At 43.3% G+C, this 25,914-nt stretch overlaps 1 protein-coding gene across 1 annotated transcript in view; it reads left to right on the top strand.

Annotated features, from left to right (window-relative positions):
• The first annotated feature begins 5,073 nt into the window (after window positions 1-5,073).
• The window catches only part of LOC103179019 (KH domain containing, RNA binding, signal transduction associated 2), a 99,840-nt gene continuing 78,999 nt past the window's right edge, over window positions 5,074-25,914 (top strand). The window contains exons 1-2 of the mRNA XM_042332753.1: window positions 5,074-5,106; window positions 10,239-10,385. Coding sequence (XP_042188687.1) covers window positions 5,074-5,106; window positions 10,239-10,385 — 180 coding nt within the window. The remainder of the gene's footprint in view (window positions 5,107-10,238; window positions 10,386-25,914) is intronic.

The raw sequence follows: 25,914 nt of genomic DNA on the forward strand, positions 1-25,914 counted from the left end.
GGATATTCCTTATCTACTTTATCTGTTACTTCTTCAAAGAATCCAATAAGGTTGGTCAAGTATGACGTTCCCTTCATAAATTCACGCTGGCTGCTCTTAATTACACTCTCCTTCTCGAAATGATTAATTATTTGAATCCTTTATTATAGATTCCAATACCTTCCCTACCACAAATGGTAAGATAACTGGCCTGTAGTTTCCTGGATTAGCTCTAACTCCTTTAATAAAATGGAAATTACATTCGCCAATCGTCAGTTCATTGGCACGATTCATTTCTCTACAGAGTTCTTAAATATATAAACGAGGAAGGAGATAGCAGAAGCACCAGTAGTTATACATAAATATTTCCTCCCCAGTATATTTAAGGGTCCTTGGGTCCAGTCTCAATAATATGTAAAGCACTTTTATGTGGAGCCCTGCATTCAATTCCTTGCCAGGGCGAAACGTTAGGCAGTTTTCCTCCTCCACACACCTCTGTTTACCTAGCATTGTTAGGCATTTGGCGGATTGCTTTTCTGGGTGCAATAATCCCTTCAAAAAAATATATAATAATTTGGTCACTCAATCCACAACTGTTTGTGGGACACTGCTGTGTGCAATTGGCTGCCGCCTACAAAAAAATAAAATCAATTTATTTTGCAGTACGTTCTGTGAAGTGCTTTGCGAGGTCTCGAAGACGTGATAAGGCAATATTATTATTCAAACTCCTGACATGGGGGCTTCAAGCCATAACCTTCTGAATCAAGGCTGTGCTCTTGACTGAACCAGGTTGACACCATTACAAAATAAAAATCTGTTCCATTTAAACAGCACCAGCGACCCTCATCTCAATGAGAACGGAAAGGAGGTAGAGGGGTAGAATATGAAAATAGTTTCACTGCAAATGGCAAATTGATGAATTCAGATATTAAAACAATCCTGTGGGTTGAAAGTAATCACGAGTGAAATATTAGGATCAGTGTTCAGCGCAGTTAAGTGTCTCCATGTCCATTATTTCCCAGATGTTGCCTTTCTGTAATAGAAAGGTGGTTTGCCATCGTGGAAATAATACTCCTTGAAATATGTGTCCTCGTTGTACCCAGAGCGGTGAAAAGCACTTACTTTGTTATTCTATAATTTATGATGATTTGATATTTTTATGGTTTTGCAAATAATACTTTAACTCCGCAACCTTGCAGAGTCCTAGGACTGTGGAAATGAAAATAATATTTCCACACTATTTACATGCCAAGGTAACAGTGTTGCTCAACTTGATATTCTCAGCCTGNAAAAAAAATCTGGGGAAAGTGGGGGGAGAGAACACAGGATCAAAGTCTTACTGATAATATTCAGAAACACTTTTTATGCTTTTTACCCTCCAACCGTCACTGGTAGTGAACGTGCAACACCATTGTGCTGAAAATAACAATACAAAATAATAATAATTTGGCCGCTCAATCTACGACTGTTTATGGAACATTGCTGTGCACAATTGGCTCAACGACATGACAATGCGTTATATTAAATGCAAGGATTATTATTATTATTTATCTCAGTTTCCGATGTTAATTAAAGCTCACTCTACAGTCAGACATAATTCATCCAAACACACTTTGGCCTGGCTCAGTTTGTAGCTCTCTTGCCTCTGGGTCATAATGGGGTTCAAGCCCCACTTGACCCGGCTGATTCTCCGGTGCAATGTTAGGAAGGGAACGGTGTTAGGAAGGGAACACTTTGGGTGTTAAATCAAAGTTCTGTCTGCCAGTTATTCAGGTTGATGTTAAAGATCCTGCAGCATAATCAAAAAGAGGAGAGTTTTTCCCCAGTGTCTTGGCCAACAACCCCCCAGATAAAATTGGTCATTCATTTCATGGCTGAGTGAATGACCAATATTTGTGGGATATTGCTGGGTGCAAATTGGCTACCACATTCTCCTACAAAATGCACAATCACAGCACTTCACAGTTTATCCTGTGAAGTGTTTCAAGACGTTTTCCTGACATGAAATGCAAATGCATGGATTATTTTTGCTGTACAAAGCTGCGTATAACGCAAGCTTCCATTCATTACGTCTGTTGGCTTAAATGGGGAAGATAGTTTTGGGTGAATAATTTTCTACAAGTAGAAAAGTTGCTACTTCCGCAACGGTGTAGGAGAGAAAGGAGATGTCACAGCCACCATCCCCTCATCTATCATCTTCATGACAAGATTAATGAGACTGGAAACAGTTGAATGGAGAGGCAAACAAAAAAACTGTGCTGTTTTCCAACACATTGTAAGATCGAGCTTGTGTTTTTATAGCATCTTATCGCATCGAAACATCTCAAAGGGCTTTAAACCTGAGTCGAAAGAGAGAAGGATGAAACATTAAACCGAGATCCCGTCTGCTTGTTCAGTTGGACGTTAGAGATCCCATGGCACCATTCGCAAAAGAAGGGAGTTTCTCCTGATGTCCTGGTGAACAATAATCCACATAAAATAATAATAGCAATTATAATCCTTGCATTTGATATAACGCCTTTTCACATCATCGAGATGTCTCAAAGTGCTTCACAGGATATACTGTAAAGTGGATTGACTGTGTATTTAGTGGGCGAAAAGCGGTAGCTTTTGGAGGATTGTTGACCAAGACACCATGACCCTATCACCGCCATCCTCCCCTGGCTCCCTTAGAGGATAGAGTTCAAAATATTCATCCTCACCTCCACAGCCTTGCTCCCCCTTACCTCTGCCCTCTCCCTCCGCTCAGGTTCCTCCCTGCTCAATGTCCCCCGTCTGCCCCACCCCACCATTGGCAGTCCTTCAGCCTGTCTACCCCCATTCTTTGGAACTCCATCCTACAATCACTTTACCTTGCTCCCTCCCTTGCCTCAATCAAGGCCCATTTCAACACCATTCTCTTCTATCACACCTTCAGTCAGCCCCCTCCCTACCCTCCACCCCTCCTGATCCCAATGCCCTGCTTGGGTCCAAATCCCTGATTGTCCAGTGCCTTGGAACATCCTCCCGACATGAAAGGTGCTCTACAAATGTAGTTGTAGTTATTAGCCAGTTGCACACAGCAATGTCCCACAAACAGCCTTGGAGTGAGTGACCAATTCTTTTATTAGGGGAATTGCGGGCCAGCACACCAGAGAGAGAAGCTCCCTTCTCTTTTCAACATCCACCTGAACAGGCAGACAGTGTTTAATGTCTCATCCGAATTAGTCATTCACTTCATAGCTATTTGTGAGACACAGCTGTGTTCAAATTGGTTGCAGTGTTAGCCTACAAAATTCACAGCCTCTTCACTTTAGAATAGTTCCTGTTGGGCTTTTGGGCTTCCTGCTAATGTGAAAGGCACTATATCAAAGGCAAGGATTATTCTATTTATGTGTGCCAGAATTCAGTGCTAGGGGGGATGAGACTATGAAGGGAAATGAAAGGCACAACTAGGGTCTAAAAATTACTCTGAGGTACTGGGAGCCAATTCAGCTTGGCGAGGATGGAAGTTAAGATGTGCTGAGCCTTGCACAGGGAAAAAGCCAGGCGAGAGAATCAGAGTGAGATTTAATGGCTCAATTTAATAGGGGGAGAAAGAGAGAAAGGAAGGTGCTGAGAGAGAGGGAAAAAAATTGTTTAAGAGTTGGAGAAAGAAGTTGGGGAGAGAGACGGAGCATAGAGGAAGAGAGGGGGGAGGGAAGAGAAGAGGGAGAGGGAGAGAGAGAAGGGGGAGAGGGAGAAAGCATAGTGAGGGATTGAGAAAGGAAGGTGAAGAGGGAGGGAAAGAGAAACTGAACGAGGAGGGAGGGAAGGAGGGAGGAGAATGGAAACAGAGAGGGATTGCTCTGACTTTCCCCCATCAATACTCCAATGTGGCTCTGGCCCCCTGCTTGTCTTTCGTCCCCTACACTCCATCATTGGCAGCCGTGCCTTCAGCCACTACACCCCGAAGCTTTGGAACTCTCTTCCCCAAATCGTTCCACCTTGCCCCCTCCTTCCACTTTTTTAGATCATGACTGAAGACCTTCCTCTTCGACGGTGCTTATGGTCACCTCCTCCACCAGTGTTAAGCACTCCTGAGACCTTGCCCCCGGTGAAGGGCGCTATATAAATGCAAGTTATTGTTGTTGTGGGAGCTCCAAATACCCAACATGAGCTTGAAGCTCTCTTCTGACCCAGGCAGGATGACATGTGCTAAACTAACTCGATCAGATTTAATAATGGTGTTCAAAATGATGATGGGTTTTGATAAAGTAAATAGGGAGAAACTATTTCCTCCGGTCGGTAACCAGAGCACCCAGATTTAAGATTACTGGCAAGAGAACCAGAGGGGAGAAGAGGATAATTGTTTTTACCCAGAGAATTGTTACGGTCTGGAATGCGCTGCCTGAAAAGGTGGTGGAAGCAGATCCGATAATAGCTTTGAAAAGGGAATTGGATAGGTACTTAAAAAGAAAAAAAATTTGCGGGGCTGTGGGATAAGAGCGGGGGAGTGGGACTAGTTGATGCCTCTTTCAAAGAGTCAGACCAGGCACGATGTGCTGAATGACCTCCTTCTGTGCTGTAAGATTCTATGATTATATGAATCAGGATGGGGGAAGATTCTGCATGTGATGGATAGCATTATTCTGATCCTGGCATGTTCCTTCTTCCCATACATGGACACACACACACACAGAAACACACACACACACATCCATGCACAAATAACTTAGCCCAAAAACACACAGTCACTGCACTTTGCAGTATATCCTGTAAATCTGCTGATGGACCGTTATTTTGGATTTGGTCCTGGCGCGTTCAGCAGCTCGCACTTGTGCCTTGAGGGAACGGAGATGGCTGATGTACCAGCGGGATTTACGGGAATATGAGGCAGTTCGGGAGGTGAGGGGGGCAAGGGAGTCCAGAATGGAGGAGAGGGAGTTGTGGAGAAAGGAGAGTGAGGAGGGGAGATCGGTCAGTGAGGGCCAGAGGTGTAGGAGTTCAGATGACTCCAGGGCAGTGGAGAGGGAGGGGGAGGATTTTTTTTTCCTTGGACTGTATGTAATGGTGGAGGGTTGGGAAAGGGGAAGGGGTACTGAGGTGTTGAGGGAGATGAAGTGGTGGTCCGAGATGGCTTTATCGACGATGGTGATGTCTGAGACAGTGAGGCCCCGGGTGATCACCAGGTCAAGGGGGTGGGGGAGTGGATGAGGAGGGAGAGGTTAAGGGAAAAGAGGAGGGAGGAGAAGTCGGCAGAGGCAGAGCTGGAGGGGGTGAAGTGGAGGTTGAGGTCGCCTAAGATAAGGAGGCGTTCAGAGCAGAGGGAGAGGGAAGGTAGGAGGGTGGAGATGTCCGAGAGGAAGGTGGGAGAAGGCTTGGGGGACGGTAAACAAGGAGGATTTTGAAGGAAAGCCTAGAGGGGAGGTAGAGGGTAAGGTGTTAAAAGGAAGGGAAGGTTCCGGAGGAGTAAGGGGAAAGGCCGAGGGAGGCCCTCCATGGCCTCGCCCCACCCTACCTCTGTGACCTCCTAAACCCCTACCAACCCGCCCGTTCCCTCCGCTCAGCCGGCTCTGGCCTACTCCACATCCCCCGACCCACCCCACCATTGGCGGGAGAACCTTCATCCACTCTACCCCCATCCTCTGGAATTCCATCCCCCAATCACTCCGCCTCGACCCCCTCCTTAGCCTCCTTCAAAGTCCCACCTCAAGACCCTCCTCTTCGACCATGCCATTGGTCACCCCCCTTCCCTTACCCTCCCTCCCCACCCCAACCCCAGCTCAGGTCTGAAATGCTTGACTCTGTCCAGCGCCTTGGGACGTCCTCCCTACGTGAAAGGCGCCATACAAATGTAACCTTGTTGTTGTTGTTGTTGTAAAGCGCTTTGAGATGTCCTCCTGATGTGAAAGATGCTAAACCAAACGCAAGATTATTATTATTATTACATACACACTCCCACAGTAAGTAACACACACACATAGAAATGTACACAAAAACTCGCTCTCAGAAACTCACACAAATGCTCATCCACACGCAGTAATGCACAAATACCCAGTAAAGGTCACACTTCAGTGAAATGAGGACAGAATGTCTCTCTGATACAAGAATCCAAGAAATGAATAAGTGTCAGGATAGATTTCCGTGGCCCAGAGCACCCGGCTTTAACATCCTAGCTGTTCAACGCTCTCCCTGCTAAACCATTTGAAAATGTGCAACTTGCTCAGTTTTCATTTACTGGGGCTGAACAGATCAAACCTGCGAGTTTAAAAAATAATAATGTCATAATAATGTCTGGCTGAAAGATAAGATAAAGCAGTGTCAACAAATATGAGTTAGAGATGCGTTTTGATTTTTACTTAAGTCATTTTTTTTTGCACTCTGAGCAATTGAGAGTGATTTGTTGTTATTTGCCTTTCATTGATTCACTTGTTCCCCCATCGCATAGGTCACTGGGTTGGTGAGTACGAGAGGTCAGACAAGGTAGAGCTTTCATTTAACCATGGAATGTGGTTACATTGACATTGCAAGAGGCAGTCATACATTCAGTTAGAGTTTAGTGATGGAACAGGCACCTCTGTGATAATTTAATGGACATCCGTTTGGCTGTGAGCCAATTGGAGTCCTGTAGCCCTGTAGCAGTTAGAGCGCCCACCTCACATGGGAGAGGACTTGGGTTTGATTCCCAGACAGGGCAAAACGTAGGCAAGTTTCCTTACTCTGTTTACCTCGCAGTAAGTAGGAGCCTGGTTGTTGGTCAATTGGCAGATCCCTTTTCCGGGATTAATAATCCCTTCAAAAACATCTTTTTTAAATAATAAAAATTTGGACAGTCAATCCACTACGTTTGTGGAACACTTCCGTGCGTAATTGGCTGCCGCATTTCGCCCACAAAATATACAGTCATTTCACTTTACAAGATGTTGTGTGAAGCGCTTTGAGTTGTCTCGAAGTGGTGAAAAGGCGCTATATCAACAGTAAGGATTATTATTATGCATTGCAGACAGCGCGAAGCACTGTCCCAGCGATGGCACTGTTGACTGCCTTGGTAGGTGGTGAACTTAAAACCTTTGCTGCCTGCAACAACTATCTGTTCTGTGTTTCCTTCCAGAAAATGCACACTAGTTGTTTTTGAGTAACTCGTTTCCTTTGTTTGTTGCTGTTTTGGTTTCAGGAGGATGACACCCTATAAAATGTTATTGATAGGACAGACAATTTCGCAGAAATTCCTTTCTGTTGCTCATCTATTTTCTATTACTGTGCTTAAACTGCGCCAGGGCTGAAAGTGACAGTAATAAAGTGCAAAAATATCTGGCTCTGACAGTGAATCAGTCAGGTGAGAAAATGTCTAAGTTGTGAAATATACAACCAGCTCGGAAAAAAAAATTCAACGGTGAAATAAAGGCAAAGGCAAGGTGGTGGACAACGTTAGAAATTAATAAAAATGTAACAGGCTGAGTTAGTTCAGCGACACCTTTGATGCTTGGAGCACTGACTGCAGTATGCGTGTGGCAGTTTCCTATCTCCTCCCTCCCTCCTCTCCTTCCCCAGCACTGCACTGGAATATCAGCCGAGACTATGCGACTTCAAAGTCCTGATGAGGTAATAATTAATAACAATCCTTACATTTGATATAGCTCCTGATCATGTCTTGCAAGAGGTCTCAAAGCGCTTCACAGAATATACTGTAAAATGAATTGATTGTGTATTTTGTGGGTGAAACACAGCAGCCCAATTGCACACAGCAGAGTCCCACAAACAGTTGTGAATTGAGTGACCAAATTATTGCATTTATTTATTTGAAGGGGTTCCTACTCACTGCTCGGTAAACAGAGGCGTGTGGAGGAGGAAACTTGCCTAATGTTTGGCCCCGCCAAGAATCAAACCCAGGTTCTCTCGCTTGTGAGGCGAATGCTCTAACCACTGAGCTACAGGACTCCACTGGAAGTTTGTTAGTGCTTGTGGATATCTACTCCCACGTGGGCCAATGCCTTCAGCAGGAGAATAGGGAACAAATGTAGAGTCTTGTAGCTCAGTGATTAGAGCACTTGCCTCGCAAGTGAGAGACCTGGGTTCAATTCCTGGCAGGATGAAATGTTGGGCAAGTTTCCTTATTCCATTCATCTCTGTTTACCTAGCAGTAAGTAGGAACACGGTTGTTAGTCGATTGGCAGATCACTTTTCCGGGGTTAATAATCCCTCAAATAAAAAAACAATAATTTTGTCACTCAATCCACGACTGTTTCTGGACACTGCTGTGCGCAATTGGCTTTTGACGCTCAGTCCTTGAACATATTCAAGACTGAGATAGATAGATTTCTTATTGGGAAAGGTATTAAGGGATATGGGGATAAGGCAGGGTCAGGTTATTAGTTGGAGTCAGATTAAAAGATCAGCCATGATTGAATGGCGGGTCAGGCTCAAAGGGCCGAATGGCCTACTCCTGCTCCTACGTGTTATGTTATGTTATGGCTGCTGCGTTTCGCCCACAAAATATACAGTCAATCCACTTTACAGTATATTCTGTGAAAAAACTTTGAGACGTCTGGAAGACGTGAAAAGCGCTATATCAGATGCAAGAATTATTAAAGGTGGAGGTATCTTGGGAGTGGAGGTAGTGGGATGGAAAGTGCAATACTCCCTTTACTTGTGAATGATGCTCTCTCTAATTGACCCAAGGAAATTCTAAAATAAACAGCTGCTTTGTGGCAAACTTTGCATTGCAAGGCTGAGAGCAGGAACAGATATTAAATTGAGGCAGAACTTAAGCGTGCTCATTGTGCAGAGAGCACAGGAAATTCACAAACTACGATATATGAAATTGGACTGAATCTTTATACTGTACGTTGGTAGAGAAAAAATGTAACATTCATAAAATCAATGAGGCTTAAGGCAGCCGAGCCCTGCATGTACATTGAGACTACGACTGGACCATGAAATTGTGTGGTTTGCTCGTCATTGTGCTCTGTGAATTTTAAGGATGAGCAGACTTTTTTATTTGCATTTAATTGTATTTGGTGTGTAAATGAAAGGGAGCGCTGTAAATCTTTCCTTTTATTTACTGCTGAATCTAAGCCCAGAGCAGCGTTTAAGAAGGGAATTGGATGTACACTTGAGGGAAAAAACAGCATAATTAAAGGGTGAATATAGGAGAGCCAGAGGTAGATCTAATAGGCATTTTAAGAGGAACTTCAGCACGCCTAGGGTGGTCAGAATGTGGAACTCACTGGGGGGGGACACTGGTCGAACCAAATAGTATCAGTGTATTTAAGAGAAAACATGATACATGGGGGAGAAAGGAACAGAGGGCAAAAGAACCAGAGGGGAGATGAGGAGAATTTTTTTTTACACAGTGAGCTGTTACGTTCTGGAATGCACTGCTTGAAAGGGTGGTGGAAAGCAGATTCAATAACAACTTTTTCAAAAGGGAATTGAGTGTTTACTTCTGAAAAAAAATTGCAAGGCTATGGGGAAAGAGCAGGGAAGTGAGACGAGTTCGATAGCTCTTTCAAAGAGTCCGCACAGACACGATGGGCTGAATGGTTTCCTTCTGTGCTGTAGGATTCTATGATTCTATAATTTTAAGAGGAGAGGGAATTAGGAGCAGTGGAGACTTGTGTGGAGTATAAACACAGACACGGACTAGTTGGATAGAATGACCTCTTTCTGTGTCAAGATGCTCTATGCAACTCTATGTTTTAAAGAGAGAGACCTGAGTTCAATTCCAGGCAGGGAAAACCTTGGGCAAGTTTCCTTACTCCACACGCCTAATAATAATCCCTCCAAAAACAATAATAAATTGGTCATTTTCAATCTACGACTGTTTGTGGGGCACTGTTGTGCGCAATTGGTTGCCGCGTTCGCCCACAATTATACAATCAATTCACTTTACAGTGTGTTCTGTGAAGCGCTTTGGGACGTCCTCCCGACGTGAAAAGCGCTATATCAAATGCAAGGATTATTATTATTATTATTAAAGCTCCAAAATGCTGCAGAGACACTAAAAAAGAGAAAGGACAAACACAATGGGGCCGAATGGCCTTCTTCTGTGCTGTAAATTTCTATGCGGGAGAAAAGAACAGAAGGCAAAAGAACCAGAGGGCCGATGAGGAGAAATTTTTTTAACGCAGTGAGTTGTTACGTTCTGGAATGCACTGCCTGGAAGAGTGGTGGAAGCAGATTAGATAATAACTTGATGGTTGTACCCCGTGTGAAGGGCACAATATAAATGCAAATTGTCGTATGTACGAGGTGGAGGATGAGAAAAGAGTCTAAAACATTGTCTCTTCTTTCAACAGGAAGAAGACCTGAGGAAAGGGGGAGAAGCCAAATACGCACATTTAGGGGATGAGCTGCACGTGCTGATTGAGGTCTTTGCCCCAGCGGGAGAGGCTTATTCCCGCATGAGCCATGCCTTAGAAGAAGTGAAGAAGTTCCTAGTTCCCGTGAGTCCTCTTTGCATTGTTACAGTTATAGTCTGCCCGAGTAACAGTCTGGGATCCGCAAACTTGTTCAGTGTTTGGCATCCACTCAAATCCACTCAAAGGGCAGGAGCAGGAAAATCCAATTCCCACCAAAGCACTGGGGGCTGTTACTACCATTTTTTGGAGGGGAAATTCAACCCGGATCTAGATTTACTCTGATTTACTTAGCATTTCCAAGTTTCCAGAACGTGGCTGATTCTTAACAGTGAAGCCGCTTTCTCTCTCCAAAAGAAAACAATTACAACAACTTGCATTTGTATAGCCCCCCTCACACAGGATAGCGTCCCAGAGTGTTTGTCAGTGAAACCCCGAGACAGGGGGAGGATGAGAGGTGACCGAAAGCATGGTCTGAAGTATTAAGAACTGCTTTGTCAGCCCTTGACTGTATTAATATAAACTCCGATTCAACAATGCTCCCAAAGTCCCATTCTCAAAATGGTTGGGTCCACATCAGCCTCCAGTATTCTGCCTGTCACCATACTTGTTGGTAGCAATAGTGGGGGCACCCGCCATTTATGCTGCACTTTCACAAGCTTAGTCTTAGGCAGAAAGGAAACACTGCACTTCGCAATCCACCAATTGCTCTCCCACATCACTAACAACTGCAACAACTTGCATTTATATAGCGCCCCTCGCTCAGGGCAGTGTCCCAGAGCACTTGGCAGTGGCAAAGCTCGACTGAGCCGGTGGTGGGGGATAGGGAGGGGGGGAGCGGGAAAAGTGACCGGAGGCATGGTCAAAGAGGAAGGTCTTCATTGAAAGCAAAGGTCAGCAGGCAGGGCAAATGTCGGGGCAGAGGAAAATCATGTGTAATCATCAGCTTCTCCAATCCCTACCTCTGAATGTCCAGTTGCAACAGATAGGTCACTAGTTCTCATCTCAGAGAAGTTAGTGAGTCTTCATAGTGATACGTTATACCACTGAGAAACAGTGGAAATTTTCTAGTTTACATAGAATTATAATAATAATCCTTGCATTTGACATAGCGCCTTATTACTTCTTCGAGACGTCTAAAAGCACTTTGCAGGATATACTGTAAAGTGAATTGACAGTGTATTTTGTTGGAGAAACACAGCAGCCAATTGCGCAGAGGCAGTGTCCCACAAACAGTCATGGATTGATTGATGAAATTATTATTATTGTTTATTCTTTTTTGATTGTTACCAATCGACTAACAACCGGGTTTCTATTTACTGCTAGGCGAACAGAGGTGTGTGAAGTAAGGAAATTTGTCCAACATTTTGTCCTGCCTGGGAATCGAACCCGGGTCCTCTGTAAAGTGAATTGACTATATTTGTGGGCGAAACGCAGCACTCAATTGTGCACAGTAGTATCCCACAAACAGTCGTGGAGTGAAGTGACCAATTTGTCATTGTTTTTTTTTCTTGAGGGATTATTATCAGGAGCGTGTAGTAAGGAAACTTGCCCAAGGTTTACCCTGCCGGGAATCGAACCCAGGGCTCTCGCTTGCAAAGCGAGTGCTCTAACCACTGAGCTACAGGACTCCACTCTATATACTGATATGGCACCAAAACAGGCTATTTGGCCCAACTAGTTCATGCCCTATGGCCTGCAGGCATGAAGGGACCCACCAAACATTTGCACTAGTCTAGGTGAACCTGTTTCAAATCAATGTTTTGTTTACAGTAGTTACTGAGTGGCAATGTTTATTGTGTGGCCAACAATCCAAAAATATTCAATCGCGAAAATTTATTTTGGTGGCCGACCAAAACGGTTTGCCACCACTCCCCTATTGCATAACCCCTATATCCCCTTTTCCCTCAAGTTGCCTTAAATTTCCTTTTAAATACATTCTGCTCTGCATCCTTGGAGAAGTTCCATTTCATACAATACAATACAAAATTACATTTGTATAGCGCCTTTCATGATGGGAGGACATCCCAAGGCGCTGGACAGTGAGGGATTTGGATCAGAGCTGGGGGTCGAGATCAGGGAGGGTGGGAGGCAGGAAGGGTAGGAGGGTGGCTGAAAGCTTGGTCGAAGAGAAATGTGTTGAGATATGCCTTAAAGGAGGCAAGGGAGGGAGTGAGCTAAAGGGAATGTGGGATGAAGTTCCATGGGGTGGGGGCAGAAAGGCTGAAGGCCCGGTCGCCGATGGTGGAGTGAACCGGACGAGGTACGTGGAGCAGGCCAGAGCCTACTGAGCGGAGAAGCGGACAGGTTGATATGGGTTCAGCTGGTCGCAAAGGTAGGGAGGGGCAAGGCCGTGGAGGGACCTGAAAGGGAGCACGAGGATTTTGAACTCTATCCTCTGCGGGATGGGGATCCAGTGGAGCCGGGCACCTACTCCCTCCCCCCGGCTCGGCATCAGGCTCCACCACTGTTAAACGCTACAAGATTCTGCCCCACGTGATGGGTGCTATATAAAAGCAAGTTGTTGTTCTTGTTCATCCCATCTATACTCAGTAGTAAAACAATGGTGAAAAGTAGAGATTCCTAATTATGTTAATGATTCCTACTTTTGGTCAATAGATGAAAACCCTGGGGAAATTTTGCAGATAACATCAGGTTGAAGTGTTTATTTGAGTCTGAAACAATCAGTGATCCCTATATGCCTCCAGCTGCAGTATTTCTGCCATCTATAACCGTAAGATTAAATTTCACACACAAAATAAGCTGGAGAATCAATGGGCAAATAAGCCGGGATCTTCTTGCAGGAGATAACAGCACAGCACATCTCGGTCACAGTCACGTGATGTCTAAAACCATCCTCGTTGCTTCGGTGACATTGGAAGTGGCGTTCTTGCCCCTGCTATCAAAGTGCTGTAAGATGCCTCTCACCTGCAAAAACTGGTGACCTGTCAAAGCAAAGGCCCTTCACATCACCTCCAAAGAGAACTGAAACATCCTTTGGATGTAACGGTTCTCAGTGAGGGGAAAAGGGATGCAAATGATTTATTGAATTACGGATAGCAAGGAGTGTGCAATAGGGCTACAATGTACTCTATTAGGTTCAGATAGGATCGCAAGAGAGAAACACTCTACACGCAAACTCCGATCTATAATTTCTTTTTTGCAATGTACACTTAGAGGCTCAATAAGATTAAAACAGTGAAGAGCATGCACCGGTTCTGTGATAGGGAGACAGTGGTGTGATAGGGATACTGATATCCGCAAAATGCTTCACAGGATTTTACTGCAAATTGTCGTAACTGTATCTATAGGCAAACATTGCAGGTAATTTATTTATTATCTGGGAAATTGTTAGTCACGACTCCAGGAAATATTCCTTTGCTTTATGAATAGTACCACTATACACTCACCTCAACAGGCAGGAAGGACATCGGTTCAACATTCGTTAAGAGACTCGTCTTTGTATTCGTGGACTATGAGCTCAAAGTGGGGCTTACATCCACAACCTTCTGATTCAGAAACAAGAGTACTAATGCAGGGCAAAACGTTGGGCAAGTTTCCTTACCTTCGCCCACAAAGTATACAGTCAATTCACTTTGCAGTACATCCTGTAAAGCGTTTTGAGATGTCTCGAAGACATGATAAGGTGCTATATCAAATGCAAGGTTTATTATTATTATTACTCCACATGCCTCTGTTTACCTCGCAGTAAAAAGGGAACCTGGTTGCAAGTTGATTGGCAGATCGCTTTCCCGGGATAATAATCCCTCCCTTCAAAAGGTCAATCCACGGCCGTTTGTGGGACACTTCTGTGCGCAATTGGCTGCCACGTTTCACCCACAAATTACACAGTCAATTCAATTTACAGTATATAATAATAATCCTTATAATCCTTGCATTTGATGTAGTGTTTTTCATGTCTTCTAGACGTCTCAAAGCGCATCACAGAATTGTAAAGTGAATTGATTGTATATTTGTGGGTGAAACGCCCACATCCTGGAAGCACTTTGAGACGTCTCAAATGCAAGGATTATTATTATTATTATTACCAACTGAGTCAGGCTGACACCCGATGGAATGCATTGAGAACCATTGCAGTTTTGACCCAATATTAAATAAGATGATCAAATTCTGAATCTTTTTTTCCTCTCTTTTATCGAAACTGTTTCTCTGACGTCGGGTTTATCTTGGATATCGAGAAAAAATCCTTCCTTTGTAAGAGACGTTAAGCCAAGATCCCATCTGCCTGTTCAGGTGGATGTTAAAGATCCCACGGCACTATTCGAAATGAGAACAGAGTTTCTCCCGATGTCTGGACCAGCAATCCTCCAAAATAAAAAAAAATTGGTCGCTGACTCCATGGCTCTCTGTGGGACACTGCTGTGTGCAACTGGCTGCTGTGTTTCACCCAGAAAATACAGTCAATCCGCTTTACAGTATATCCTGTGAAGACTTTGAGACATCTCCTTCTATTCCAAGATAATCTTGGAGGCCAAGAACAATCCCAGGCTTTTCTTCTCCACTACCAACCAGTTCCTCCATCCACCCTCTCACGCCTTGCCCATCCTCTCCCTGACTCCCGCTGAAAGGAGATACTGGATTTCCTCGAGACCAAAATTGAGGGGATCCGTTCAGCCACCTCTGCCCTCCCAACTGCCACCCCCTCACCATGTCTCCCTCACACTCTGGCCCTTACCCATGCCTCCCTCCACACCTTTGAACCTGTTTCCCCCTCCTCTCTCACCACCATCATAACCGCATTAAGCCCACCACCTGTTCCCCAAAACCCCATCCCTACCACTCTCCTTACCTCCCGGCGTCTTGCTCCTTTACTCTCAGACCTCATCAATCTCTCCCTTCTCATCCCTGCTCACTACCTACCACCCCATCTCCAAGCTCTCTTTCCTTTCCAAGGTCCTTGAAAGAGATATTACTTCCCAGCTCCACTTTGTCCCCTCCTGCCACTCCCTTTACGAACCCCTCCATTAGGTTTCCGTGCTGTCCACAGCCCTGGTCAAGGTGACAAATGGCATTCTGACCATTTGTGAACAGGGCTCCTTCTGCCTCCTTGCCCTCTTTGAGCTCTCTGCTGCCTTTGATACTGTGGACAAATGGCTACTCCTCCAGCCCCCGCACCATCTCGTGCAGAGTTCCTCAGGGCTCTGTCCTTGGTCCTCTACTCTTCAACCTGCACATGCTCCCCTTTGGTGACATCATCCGCTGACACGGGGTCAACTTTCACATCTACGCGAATGACATCCAATTCTATCTCTCTGCCTCCACCCTCAGTTGCAGGACCACTGATGTCCTTACAGAATGTCTGTCAGACATTAAGTCCTGGATGGCAGCCAACTTTCTACAGCTGAATGTCAGCAAGACCAAGGCCCTCCTGATTAGCTTGCGCCAGCACTTCAGCACCTCAGGCACTGGCAGTATCAGCATTCATGGTGCCCAATCCACCTCACCAAGCCAGTCAGGAACTTGGGTATCTTGTTCGACCCTCAACTTCCTTTCTCCCCTATATCCGTGCCATGACCTATTCTGCCTTCCCCTACCTCTGCAACATTGCCCAACTCCACCTCTGTCTCACACTTCAGTCCGCCGAAACCCTCATACATGCCTTCATTACAACCAGGCTCGACTATGCCAATGCCCTGCTTGTCATCCTTCCCAACTTCTCCCTCCAAAAGCTGCAGATCATCCAGAACTCTTCAGTTCATGTCCTCTCCCGCACCAGGCTCCGTGACCCCATTATCCCCACCTTCGCCCGGCTCCACTGCCTCTCCATCCCTCAGAGGATCGAGTTCAAAATTCTTGTGCTCACCTTCAAGGCTCTCCATGGCCTTGTCTCCTCCTACCTCTCTGATCTGCTAACCCGTTATCAACCTATCCGCTCCCTCCGCTCAGCAGACTCCGGTCTGCACCATGTTCCCCCGCCCGGCCTGCCTCACCGACGTCAGTCAGGCCTTTAGCCTCTCTGCCCCTATCCTCTGGAATTCCATCCCATATTCCCGTTGCCTCACTCCCTCCCTTTCTTCCTTCAAGGTACGTCTCAAGACCCTCTTCTTTGACCATGCCTTTGGCCACCCTCCTGAACTCTCTGCCCTCCACCCTCCCTGATCCCAACTACCCCCCTCTCATGCTCGGGTCCTAATCCCTGACTGTTTAGCACCTTGGGACGTCCTCCCAACGTGAAAGGCGCTTTACAAACGGAATTTTGTTTCATAGCTCAACGACGTGATAAGGCTTTATATCAAACGTAATGATTTAATCTAAAAAAAATAGTTATGGTGAAGTTTTTCTTTTCGCTTATAAGTGATGAACCTGACTGTGGCTGACGAAAGCACAAGTGCTTTGTTAACCTGAGTAAACCTATTGTATTGATCCAAGATTTTTACTTCAGCTTCAATAAACGATTCCTGTGATCATTCATTTTCCTGCCTGAATGATTTTACAAGAGGTGTCATTGTGCACCTGCGATGAAATTACTGCCTGGTAATCATTGTTACATATCCGTTCCTCTGGACTATATCCTGTTGAGATTGTTTTAAAAATACATTTGTTTCTCTCGTTTTATTATGGGAGGAGGGAGGGGGGGAGGGTTGCAAGACTGATTTGCAGAGTTCAGATGTTTGTAATATTGTAAAGGTTAACATTGCAATGGTAAAACTTTGATTTGAATCTGAGATCCCTGTAATGTTCCCACTTATTACTCCTATTACTCCTATCCACGAGCTATTCAACCACTCCAGCCCTGAGTGAAGGGCGTTATATAAATGCAAGTTGTTGTTGCTGTTACTCAAGTGCTCCAAGAACCTACCCCTCGTGTAGAGCTCTGGGTACTACTAATAATAATCCTTGCATTTGATATCGTGCCTTATCACGTTATTGAGACATCTCAAAGTGCTTCACAGAATATATTGTAAAGTGTATTTTATAGCCGAAAGTACAAGCTGGAACATTACATTGAATAAATGCAAGTCGTTGGTATTACTTTCAAACCCAGCACAGCTGACTCCAATACAGTAGAGAAACAGACGCAATTGACCTATTGAATTACGGATGGCAAATAGTGTGCAATAAGGCTGCAATTTACTCTAAAATTCAGATAACATCACAAGAGAGAAGCATTCTACCCACAACCTACGATCTATAATTTGTTTGCAATGTACACTTACAGGCTCAATAAGATTAAATTGGTGCTATTTATGAGTAGAGCACACATTGCTCTGTGCAAAGCCTGAGTGAGGATATTGCAATGTAATCAGTGCAAATAATAATAATCCTTGCATTTGGTATCGTGCCTTTCATGTCACAAGGACGTCCCTTAGCGCTTCACAGGATATACTTAATATTACAGGGGTTTTGATAGAGTCAATAGGTGAACTTATTTCCTCACTGAGTCAATAACTCGAGGCATCAATTTAAGATGGTTAGTAAATGAGCAAATAGGGAGGTTAGGAGAAATGTATTCACACACAGAGTAATTAGTATGTGGAGGCCCTTTGTTTGAGAAAAAATCTATATTGGCCTTCAAGATAGCACTAAACAAATACCTTAAAAACAGTCAGCTATGGGAATACGGGGAGGGGGTGGCAGTTAAGCAGGACTGAGAGGATTGCTCTATCAGGTCACCCCTCAACCTTTGTTCCAGTGAAAGAAGTCCCAGTTCCTCCAGGTTCAGCTCGTAGGCCAAACCACTCATCCCCGGTATAATTCGAGCAATTCTTCTCTGCTCTCCCTCTATCGCCTTGATATCTTTCCTAAAGTTGGGGTGACCAACACTGGACACAATATTCTACCTGCGGTCTAACTAACGATTTATGTAAGTTTAGCATTTTCTCTTTGATTTTGTATTCTGCACCCCTATTTATAAAACTTAAGATTCCATTAGCTTTTTTAACAGCTTTGTCTACCTACCTTCCCACCTTTGAAGATTTGTTTACATTAACCCCCAAGTCCCTTTGCTTTTCCATTCCAACATATCCTTGTTGTCTTTCTTATTTCTCACTTCGACCCAGATAGATTCAGTCTTTTTACCCACCCTGCCATCATCCTTGTGTTCCAGTGTTGCAATAGAACCCTTGATCCCCATGAGGAGCTTTGGGATATCCTCCCAATGTGTAATGTGCTGCATCAAACATAAGGAGTGTTATTCTCTGAAAGTATTTTCTTTAAAGCGAGTCCAGTATGGCCTGGCCTCAAATTGCCCTTCCTAGCCAAGGTAGCTCCTGATCATCACCCAGAGCCCACAGACAGGAAGGTCAGGAACATGTAGTTCTTCAAAATAATAATAATAAATCCTTGATATAGAGCAATATCAGGTCGCTTGAGAATTCTGAAAGTGCTTCACAGGTTATACTGTAAAGTGGATTGATTGTGTATTTTGTGGGTAAAATCCAGCTGTCAGTTACGCCCAGCAATGTCCCACAAACTTTTTTTGGGGGAAATGTTGGCCACAATAGCGGGAGAATCTCCCTTCTCTTTTCAAATCGTGTCATGGGATCTTTAACAGACACCTGGACAGGCAGATGGGACCTTGGTTTGACATCTCATCCAAAGGACAGACATGTTTCATGCCTGAAATCTTAGCCTTAAAGACGAGGATTTTGCCTAAATGTAAAATCCTGTGGAATTGTGGAAAATTTTAAAATTCAATCCCAATTTGGAATCCAGCTATTTTTAACAGAAAATACTGGCTCCTGAATTAAGATGGAATATAAATTCTGCACAAGCTTAAATTTTAAGACGAAATGGTTTTAAAGCTAAAGAAAAGGCAAATACCTTCAAAGGAAGGGAGTAAATTGGATGAGAAAATTTGTGAGTAAAAATACAAAGTTTGTTAAATATGTTTTCTTCAAACATTTTCCTTTTAGGGGCTATTTTTTATTTTAAAATCGCACATTTATAAGAACATATTATAAAATATTTTTTATAATAATGTATAATACTTGCATTTGATATAGGGCCTTCACATCATCGAGACATCTCAAAACTCTTCACAGAATATATTGTAAAGTGGATTGACTGTGTGTTTTGTGGGCAAAACACGGTAGTCAATTGCTAGGTAAACAGAGGTGTGTGGAGTAAGGAAACTTGTCAGGTCAGAAGCGGGTCACTGGGGTACAGAGAATACTACATCAAGGCCACAGTAGAGTACGTGACAAACGAGGAAACAATGAATGATCAGAGATGGAGGGATAAACGCATGAACGCTACTTGCAAACTGATGAGTTGCTTTGTTTTTCGCCTTGTTCAAGCTGAAAGGTCTCGTTGCCCAGAATAGTTAACAAACACAATTCTGCAACCTTCGGTCTGAAGCACTGCAAATTGTCACTCGTTGAGAGTGGCACATGCTCATTGTGGGCTAAGCACATGATCTAAGGCATCCAGGTGCATTTACTCCTTAACGGAGTTATTATAATAATAATACATTGATATAGCGTCTCAAAGCGCTTCACAGAATATATTCACAGAATGTAAAATGAATTGACTGTATATATTTGTAGGCGAAATGCAGCAGCCAATTGTACACAGCAGTGTCCACAAGCAGTCGTGGATTGAGTGATCAATTTTTTTTAAAAAGGGATTATTATCCCCTGATAAACGATCCGCCATTTGACTAACAACCAGGTTCCTACTTACTGATAGGTAAACAAAGGCGTGTGGAGTAAGGAAACTTGGCCACCCAGGAAATGATAGGTTTGTCCACAAGACACCCATAAATGTGTACTGTACCGGTATAAACTGCACTTGTGTCCCCTGTTTGTGAGATATTGTTGTGCGCAAATTTGTTACCGCATCCATCCACAAAAGACACACACTCATAGTGCTTTACAGTACATCCTGTGAAGTTCTTTGAGACATCTTGCATTGTGATAAGCCACTACATCAAATGCAAGGATTATTATTTCTTGAATTTCAGAATTGAAGAGTTGTGAGACAGCTAGTAAATCTGCTGAGCCAACCCAACATACTGTGGCAAAGCTATTTTACCCAATTTTAGCTGTTTGGTTCACATATAATTCTTCTTAAAAGCATTTACACATAATAATAATCCTTGTATTTGATATAGCGCCATATCACATTGTTGTGAAGTCTCAAAATGCTTGATAGAATATACTGCAAAGTGAATTAAGTGTGCATTATGTGGGTGAAAGTTGCTTGCTTGCCAAAAGGAAATCCAAACCAAGATCTCCTAAACTACATCACGGTGTGGTAATAAAGTATCTTGGGTACTTTTATCTTCCCTCGAAACTGAAACTACAGATCTGAATTCAAGCAAGTGGTGATTGATCTGCTAATCAAACTCACAGGGATCAAACTCAACTGGGCTGCTAGGTGGAGCTCTGTCAGAACAGACAAAAGTATCTGTCCACGGGACTGTAATTCCTGCAGTCGAACACATTCACAATTCACAATACGTTAGACTAAAGGATTGGCCAGCATCTGAGGAGATATCGAAAAACGGCTCAATTAAAATTGAGAGATTTGTACTTTTGGAGGTTATGAATAATCCATCTCTTGTACTATTTCACACTGACTGAAATCACGTGAAACCTCAGTCAGTCAGCGTTCAGTTCAACAGACCTGAGAATTTTTCTTGAATTGCCCTTTGCACAAGTGGTTGCACGAGTGTATACCAGCATTTCTATAATAGCATTTCTGCCCTGTTGTTCTGAAATGCGACATTAAATGTGATAATTTTCACAAGTGATATTATCACATTGTCATATGGTCAGAAATTCTGCTCATCTGTCTCAGTTGATGTCTGATCTCATGCCCCATCACCCCGTCATCCCGTCACCTTAACTTAATTGGATCTAAAGGCTGCCTGTGGCACCATTGAGCTTATTAACACAGTGTCTCAGCATTTTGCCCTCCATAGTATTGTACAGGACTTAGACAGGAACTCTGTGGTCTATCTGGCTAGCCTTCAACTGAGTCCACCTGGTCTCCAACTAGGTCTACCTGGCCATTCTCCAATTCAGTCTATTTGGCCAGTCTCTGACTAGATCCATCTGTCCAGTCTCCAACTTTTTTTAAAAAATCCACCACCTCTACAGTGAGTCAAACCATAAACCAAGAAAACTATGGGGGACAAATCTCCCCTGCATCTACAAAACACAAATCCCCCCCCCCTTGCATCTAGACTGACTTTGTTTATGTAGCGTTTTTAGAAGAAGCAGAATTTGGTAAATTGTTGATTCCAGTCCTAACTTTGATGCTAGTTTTCTGTGGTTCTTACAGGAAAAATACCTTCAAATTTAAGTGTGTATTTAGGAATTTGCCGAATTCCGGATTCTCTGTATCGTAAGTTAATAGAGTAAATCTAGAACCAGTTGGAAAATGACCCCACAGAAGATGTTGTGTCGCAGTCAAATAGATTGGGCGAGTGTTTAGCATTCATTGGTTTGTTTCCAGTCGAGAGCAGCTTCCACTGTCTACCTGCACTTGCAGAAGACCTTGTGTAACCACTCACACCACATTCAGTGGTCGAGCTGAAAAACAAAACCTTGTTGAAGTTAGTTTAAAAAAAAAGGGCTACTCAGGTCGTCTTTCCCTTGCACTTGGCAATTCTATTAGATGTGAGTATGATGTCCACTGGGGACATGTAAAACTGCAGGACTAGTAATAAAATATGCTAACTGGCAGCTGAAGTGCAGCAGTGATAGGAAATGATGGCTTGTTTAGATGGTGGAGGGGGCCGATTTTTAGAAGAATTGGATTTCACAAGGGCAATTGTGACTTGGGAATTTTTACTCAAATGGATTTTATTATTCTACCGTATGTCTGTTTTGTTCTGACTTCTACACCTCCAGGCAAAGCCATTGTGCCGCTATTTGTTATACACTTCTTACGCTGCCCCCCCCCCCCCCTTTAAGATAGTGATTCACCCACTAATTGAGTTAAGCGTCTCACAAGTGTTTGTCCTCATGCCAGAACCTCTGGATCCTTGTATTTGTGCAGACTGTAGAGTAATGGTTAGAGCACTCGCTTCGCAAGCGAAAGGACATGGGTTTGATTTCTGGGTGGGGTGAAACCTTACGTTCACTTTACTCCACACGGCTCCGTTTACCTAGCAGTAAATAGGAACCTGGTTGTTAGTCGCTTGGTGGATCGCTTTTCGGGGTAATAGTCCCTCCAAAAAAAAATTGGGTCACTCAATCTACTACTGTTTGTGGGACACTGCTGTGCACAATTGGCTGCTGTGTTTGGCCCACAAAATACACAGTCAATTCACTTTACAGTATATTCTGTGAAGCGCTTTGAGACGTCTCAATGACGTGATAAAGCACTACATCATCAGATACAAGGATTATTATTATTATATTTGATACAGCACTTGTAACCGTGAAACATCTCAAAGAGCTTCACAGATAATCGCTGTGAAGTATGTTGTAACTGTGTGTTTGTCAGCAGCCAGTTGGCATATAGCAAGGTCCCACAAACAGCCATAAAGCAAATAGCTTTAGATAGATCCAATCATCTAACCATGTTACACAACATTGAGGTGAGATGGGCTGGGGTATAGGGTATATGGGCAGTAGAATATGTTGGGACACAGCCTTTCACTTCTCTGACACAGCTCAAATTGTTAATCAGTTGGCTGTAACAGTTGTGCGTTAAATGAGTATGGGCAGCTTCAACTCATTTCCTAGTGGGCATGGAGCCATGCTGTAAAACAGCAATAACCTAGCAATCTTTCTCAGAGAGATTGTAAGGATGTCTGGTTGTGGGAATTAGTTTTGCCACAATGCTGCAGTATGAGTGTTCTTCCACATTTGAGCCAAGGTTCATTGTTGGGCAGATATGCTGTTTAGGAAATTTCACTCGGTAAATGGATATGGTATACCTTGTTAAATGTCAAAAGGGGAAAGTGTTTCCATTGCGTAATATCGACAAGAGGGATTATTAACCCCATCGCTTTCCGGGTGGAATAAGGTACTAGGAAGTGTGGTAGACATGAGAATGATGGATTCATTTAAGCCTTAGTTTTATGCATTAATGGAAGGATGGTAGAATATGTATTCTGGAGATCAAATATACCAACATACCTTTTTCATTTGAACCTCTCTTGTAATTCTGTCATGTATTGCAAAAGATCTGAAAATGTCAGCAACAATTGATTGCATTTCCAGTTCGGAAACCATTTTTTCAGAGGCATATAAATGCTGGCCTTTGGCTATTTGATCTCAGCTTTCTAAAATAAAACTTAACTGTCAGCCTGACTCAGTCGGTAATACTCTCACCTCTGAAAATGAAGGTTGTGGGTTCAAGTCCCACGTCGAGACTTTGAGGTGAAATCGTCTAGGTTGACACGCCATTGTTGTATTGGGAGTTCCCTGTATTTTTGGAGGTGACATTTTTAGATGAATCATTAAACTGAGGTCCCATCTGCCTGTCCAAATGGATGTTAAAGATCCCCTGGCCCTTCTCAAAATAGAAGGGAGTTTCTCCCAGTGTGCTGGCCAGCAATCCCCTGAATGAAATTGTTCATTAAACTTCATGGCTATTTGTGGGAAATTGCTGTGCGCAAATTGGCTGCCACATTTGCCTACAGTCACAATACTTTACAGTAAATCTTGCAAAGCATTTTGAGATCTGCTCCCAAAGTAGATGCACGATATTAAATGCAAAGAGTATTATCGATACCCACACTACTGTCTACCAATCGCCCACAAAATACACAGACAATCCACTTTATAATATATTCTGTGAAGCGCTTTGAGATGTCTCAACGACATGATAAGGCGTTATATCAAATGCAAGTATTATTATTATTAATATCAACTTGTTGCTTGGCACTCTGGGTCTCTACCCTGCATGAGGGGCACTATATAAATGCAAGTTGTTGTAGTAGTAATAAATAAGTCCCAGGTGCTGGCTTGAATCCTTCCCTTTGCAGTAACCTGTTTCGGTTATTGTAAATTTATCCTAAACTTGCTCGTCACAATTTACTTTCCAATCCTCTGGCCTTAATTCATTTTCTGAATCACTAGCATTGACCTGTCTGACAACCCTAGGAAATATCTTAAGACACTAATCCCTGAGAAGTCTGAACCAAATGCTAAATACCACCTTAATACTCTGAGTTTTAACTCGGGGATGTTGAAGAAAGATGCAGATCTAACCACAAAAGCTACTTTAAATCTTTAAAGTCTAGTGCAGCAGCAAAAATGTTCTCAATTACTTACATCAAGGTTTTCGTTTTACTGATGCGTATTTGAAAGCTTAAATGCTCAATCTATACCGTGCTATTAGATTTAGGAAATGGAATGAAAAATTAAGTAGTCATGTCATGTATAAAATGAGATGTACTGTACAAGCGTAACCTTAGTATATTAACTCTTGCTGTCCACCTACATTGTTCATCACTGTGACATTCAGTTAACTACACAGTGTATCACTTGCCGATTGAGCAGAAATAATCTTTTTGTTACCTATTTATTCGGGAAAGCCTAGAACCAAGAGATAAAGAAAAAGTTGCATGTGATAGACACCCTTCTCCTCACTTCCAACTCCCGATCATTTCATGGCATCATTGAAAATGTAGCTTTGATTTAAGCTTTATTATTTCCATCAGTAACTCTGAAACAGTTGTCTAACCATCATCTCAACATTGGGAAATGACCTGAAAATCTGAAGTGCTGTCCACAATAAACCTATTCCATAAATAACAATAATACTTGCATTTAGTATAGCCCCTTATCATGTCTTCAAGGCATCTTCACAAAATATATTGTAAAGTGAATTGCCTGCGTATTTATGGGATGAAAAATGATTGATTAATTGCCACTGGTGTTAATTATTACACCACTGATAAACATGGTTCACAATGTTCAGTTGTTGACTATTATAATCTTTGCATTTGATATAGCACCTTATCACATTGTCAAGACTTTTTATAGTGCTTCACAGATTATACTGTTAAATGATTCAACTGTGAAAACAGCAGGTAATTTGTGCATATCAATGTCCTACAAACAGCCATTGAGTGAGTAACCAATTTTATTTGAGGGATTGTTGACCAGGGCACCAGGAGAAACCTCCCTTCTTTTTTTGAATTGTGCCATGAGATCTTTATGTCCACCTAGACAGACAGACATACAGGACCTTGATTTATCGTCTCACCCAAAGGACAGCACCTCCGTCAATGCAGCACACTCCTAGCATTGCACCGATGTGTCAGCAGAAACAATACGGGTTGCAAGTACCGACATGGGGCTTGTGTTCATATGTGCACCACATACACAGGAAAATTTTCATGTCTGGAATAGAATGTGCACTCTCATCCTGGAGGGATACCTCCTACTTATGCAATTCTGGAGAGGATTAGGCACAGATCAGCATGAGCCAAACCTTGGGGACCTTAGAGTGTGTGTTTGGGTACTGCTGGAGTTTAACCAACCTGAACTGTATAATAATAATCCTTGCATTTGATATAGCGTTTTTCACGTGGGGAGGACATCCCAAAGCGCTTCACAGAAACACTGTAAAGTGAATTGACTGTATATTTGTGGGCGAACGCGGCAGCCAATTGAGCACAGCAAAAAGCTGTGTAGCTTGCCATTGTGAGGGACTACGCCTTTCAGACTTGAAAACTGTGCTATGT

Source organism: Callorhinchus milii, unplaced genomic scaffold (genome assembly GCF_018977255.1).
Source record: "Callorhinchus milii isolate IMCB2004 unplaced genomic scaffold, IMCB_Cmil_1.0 Scaffold3, whole genome shotgun sequence".
Lineage (NCBI taxonomy): Eukaryota > Metazoa > Chordata > Chondrichthyes > Chimaeriformes > Callorhinchidae > Callorhinchus > Callorhinchus milii.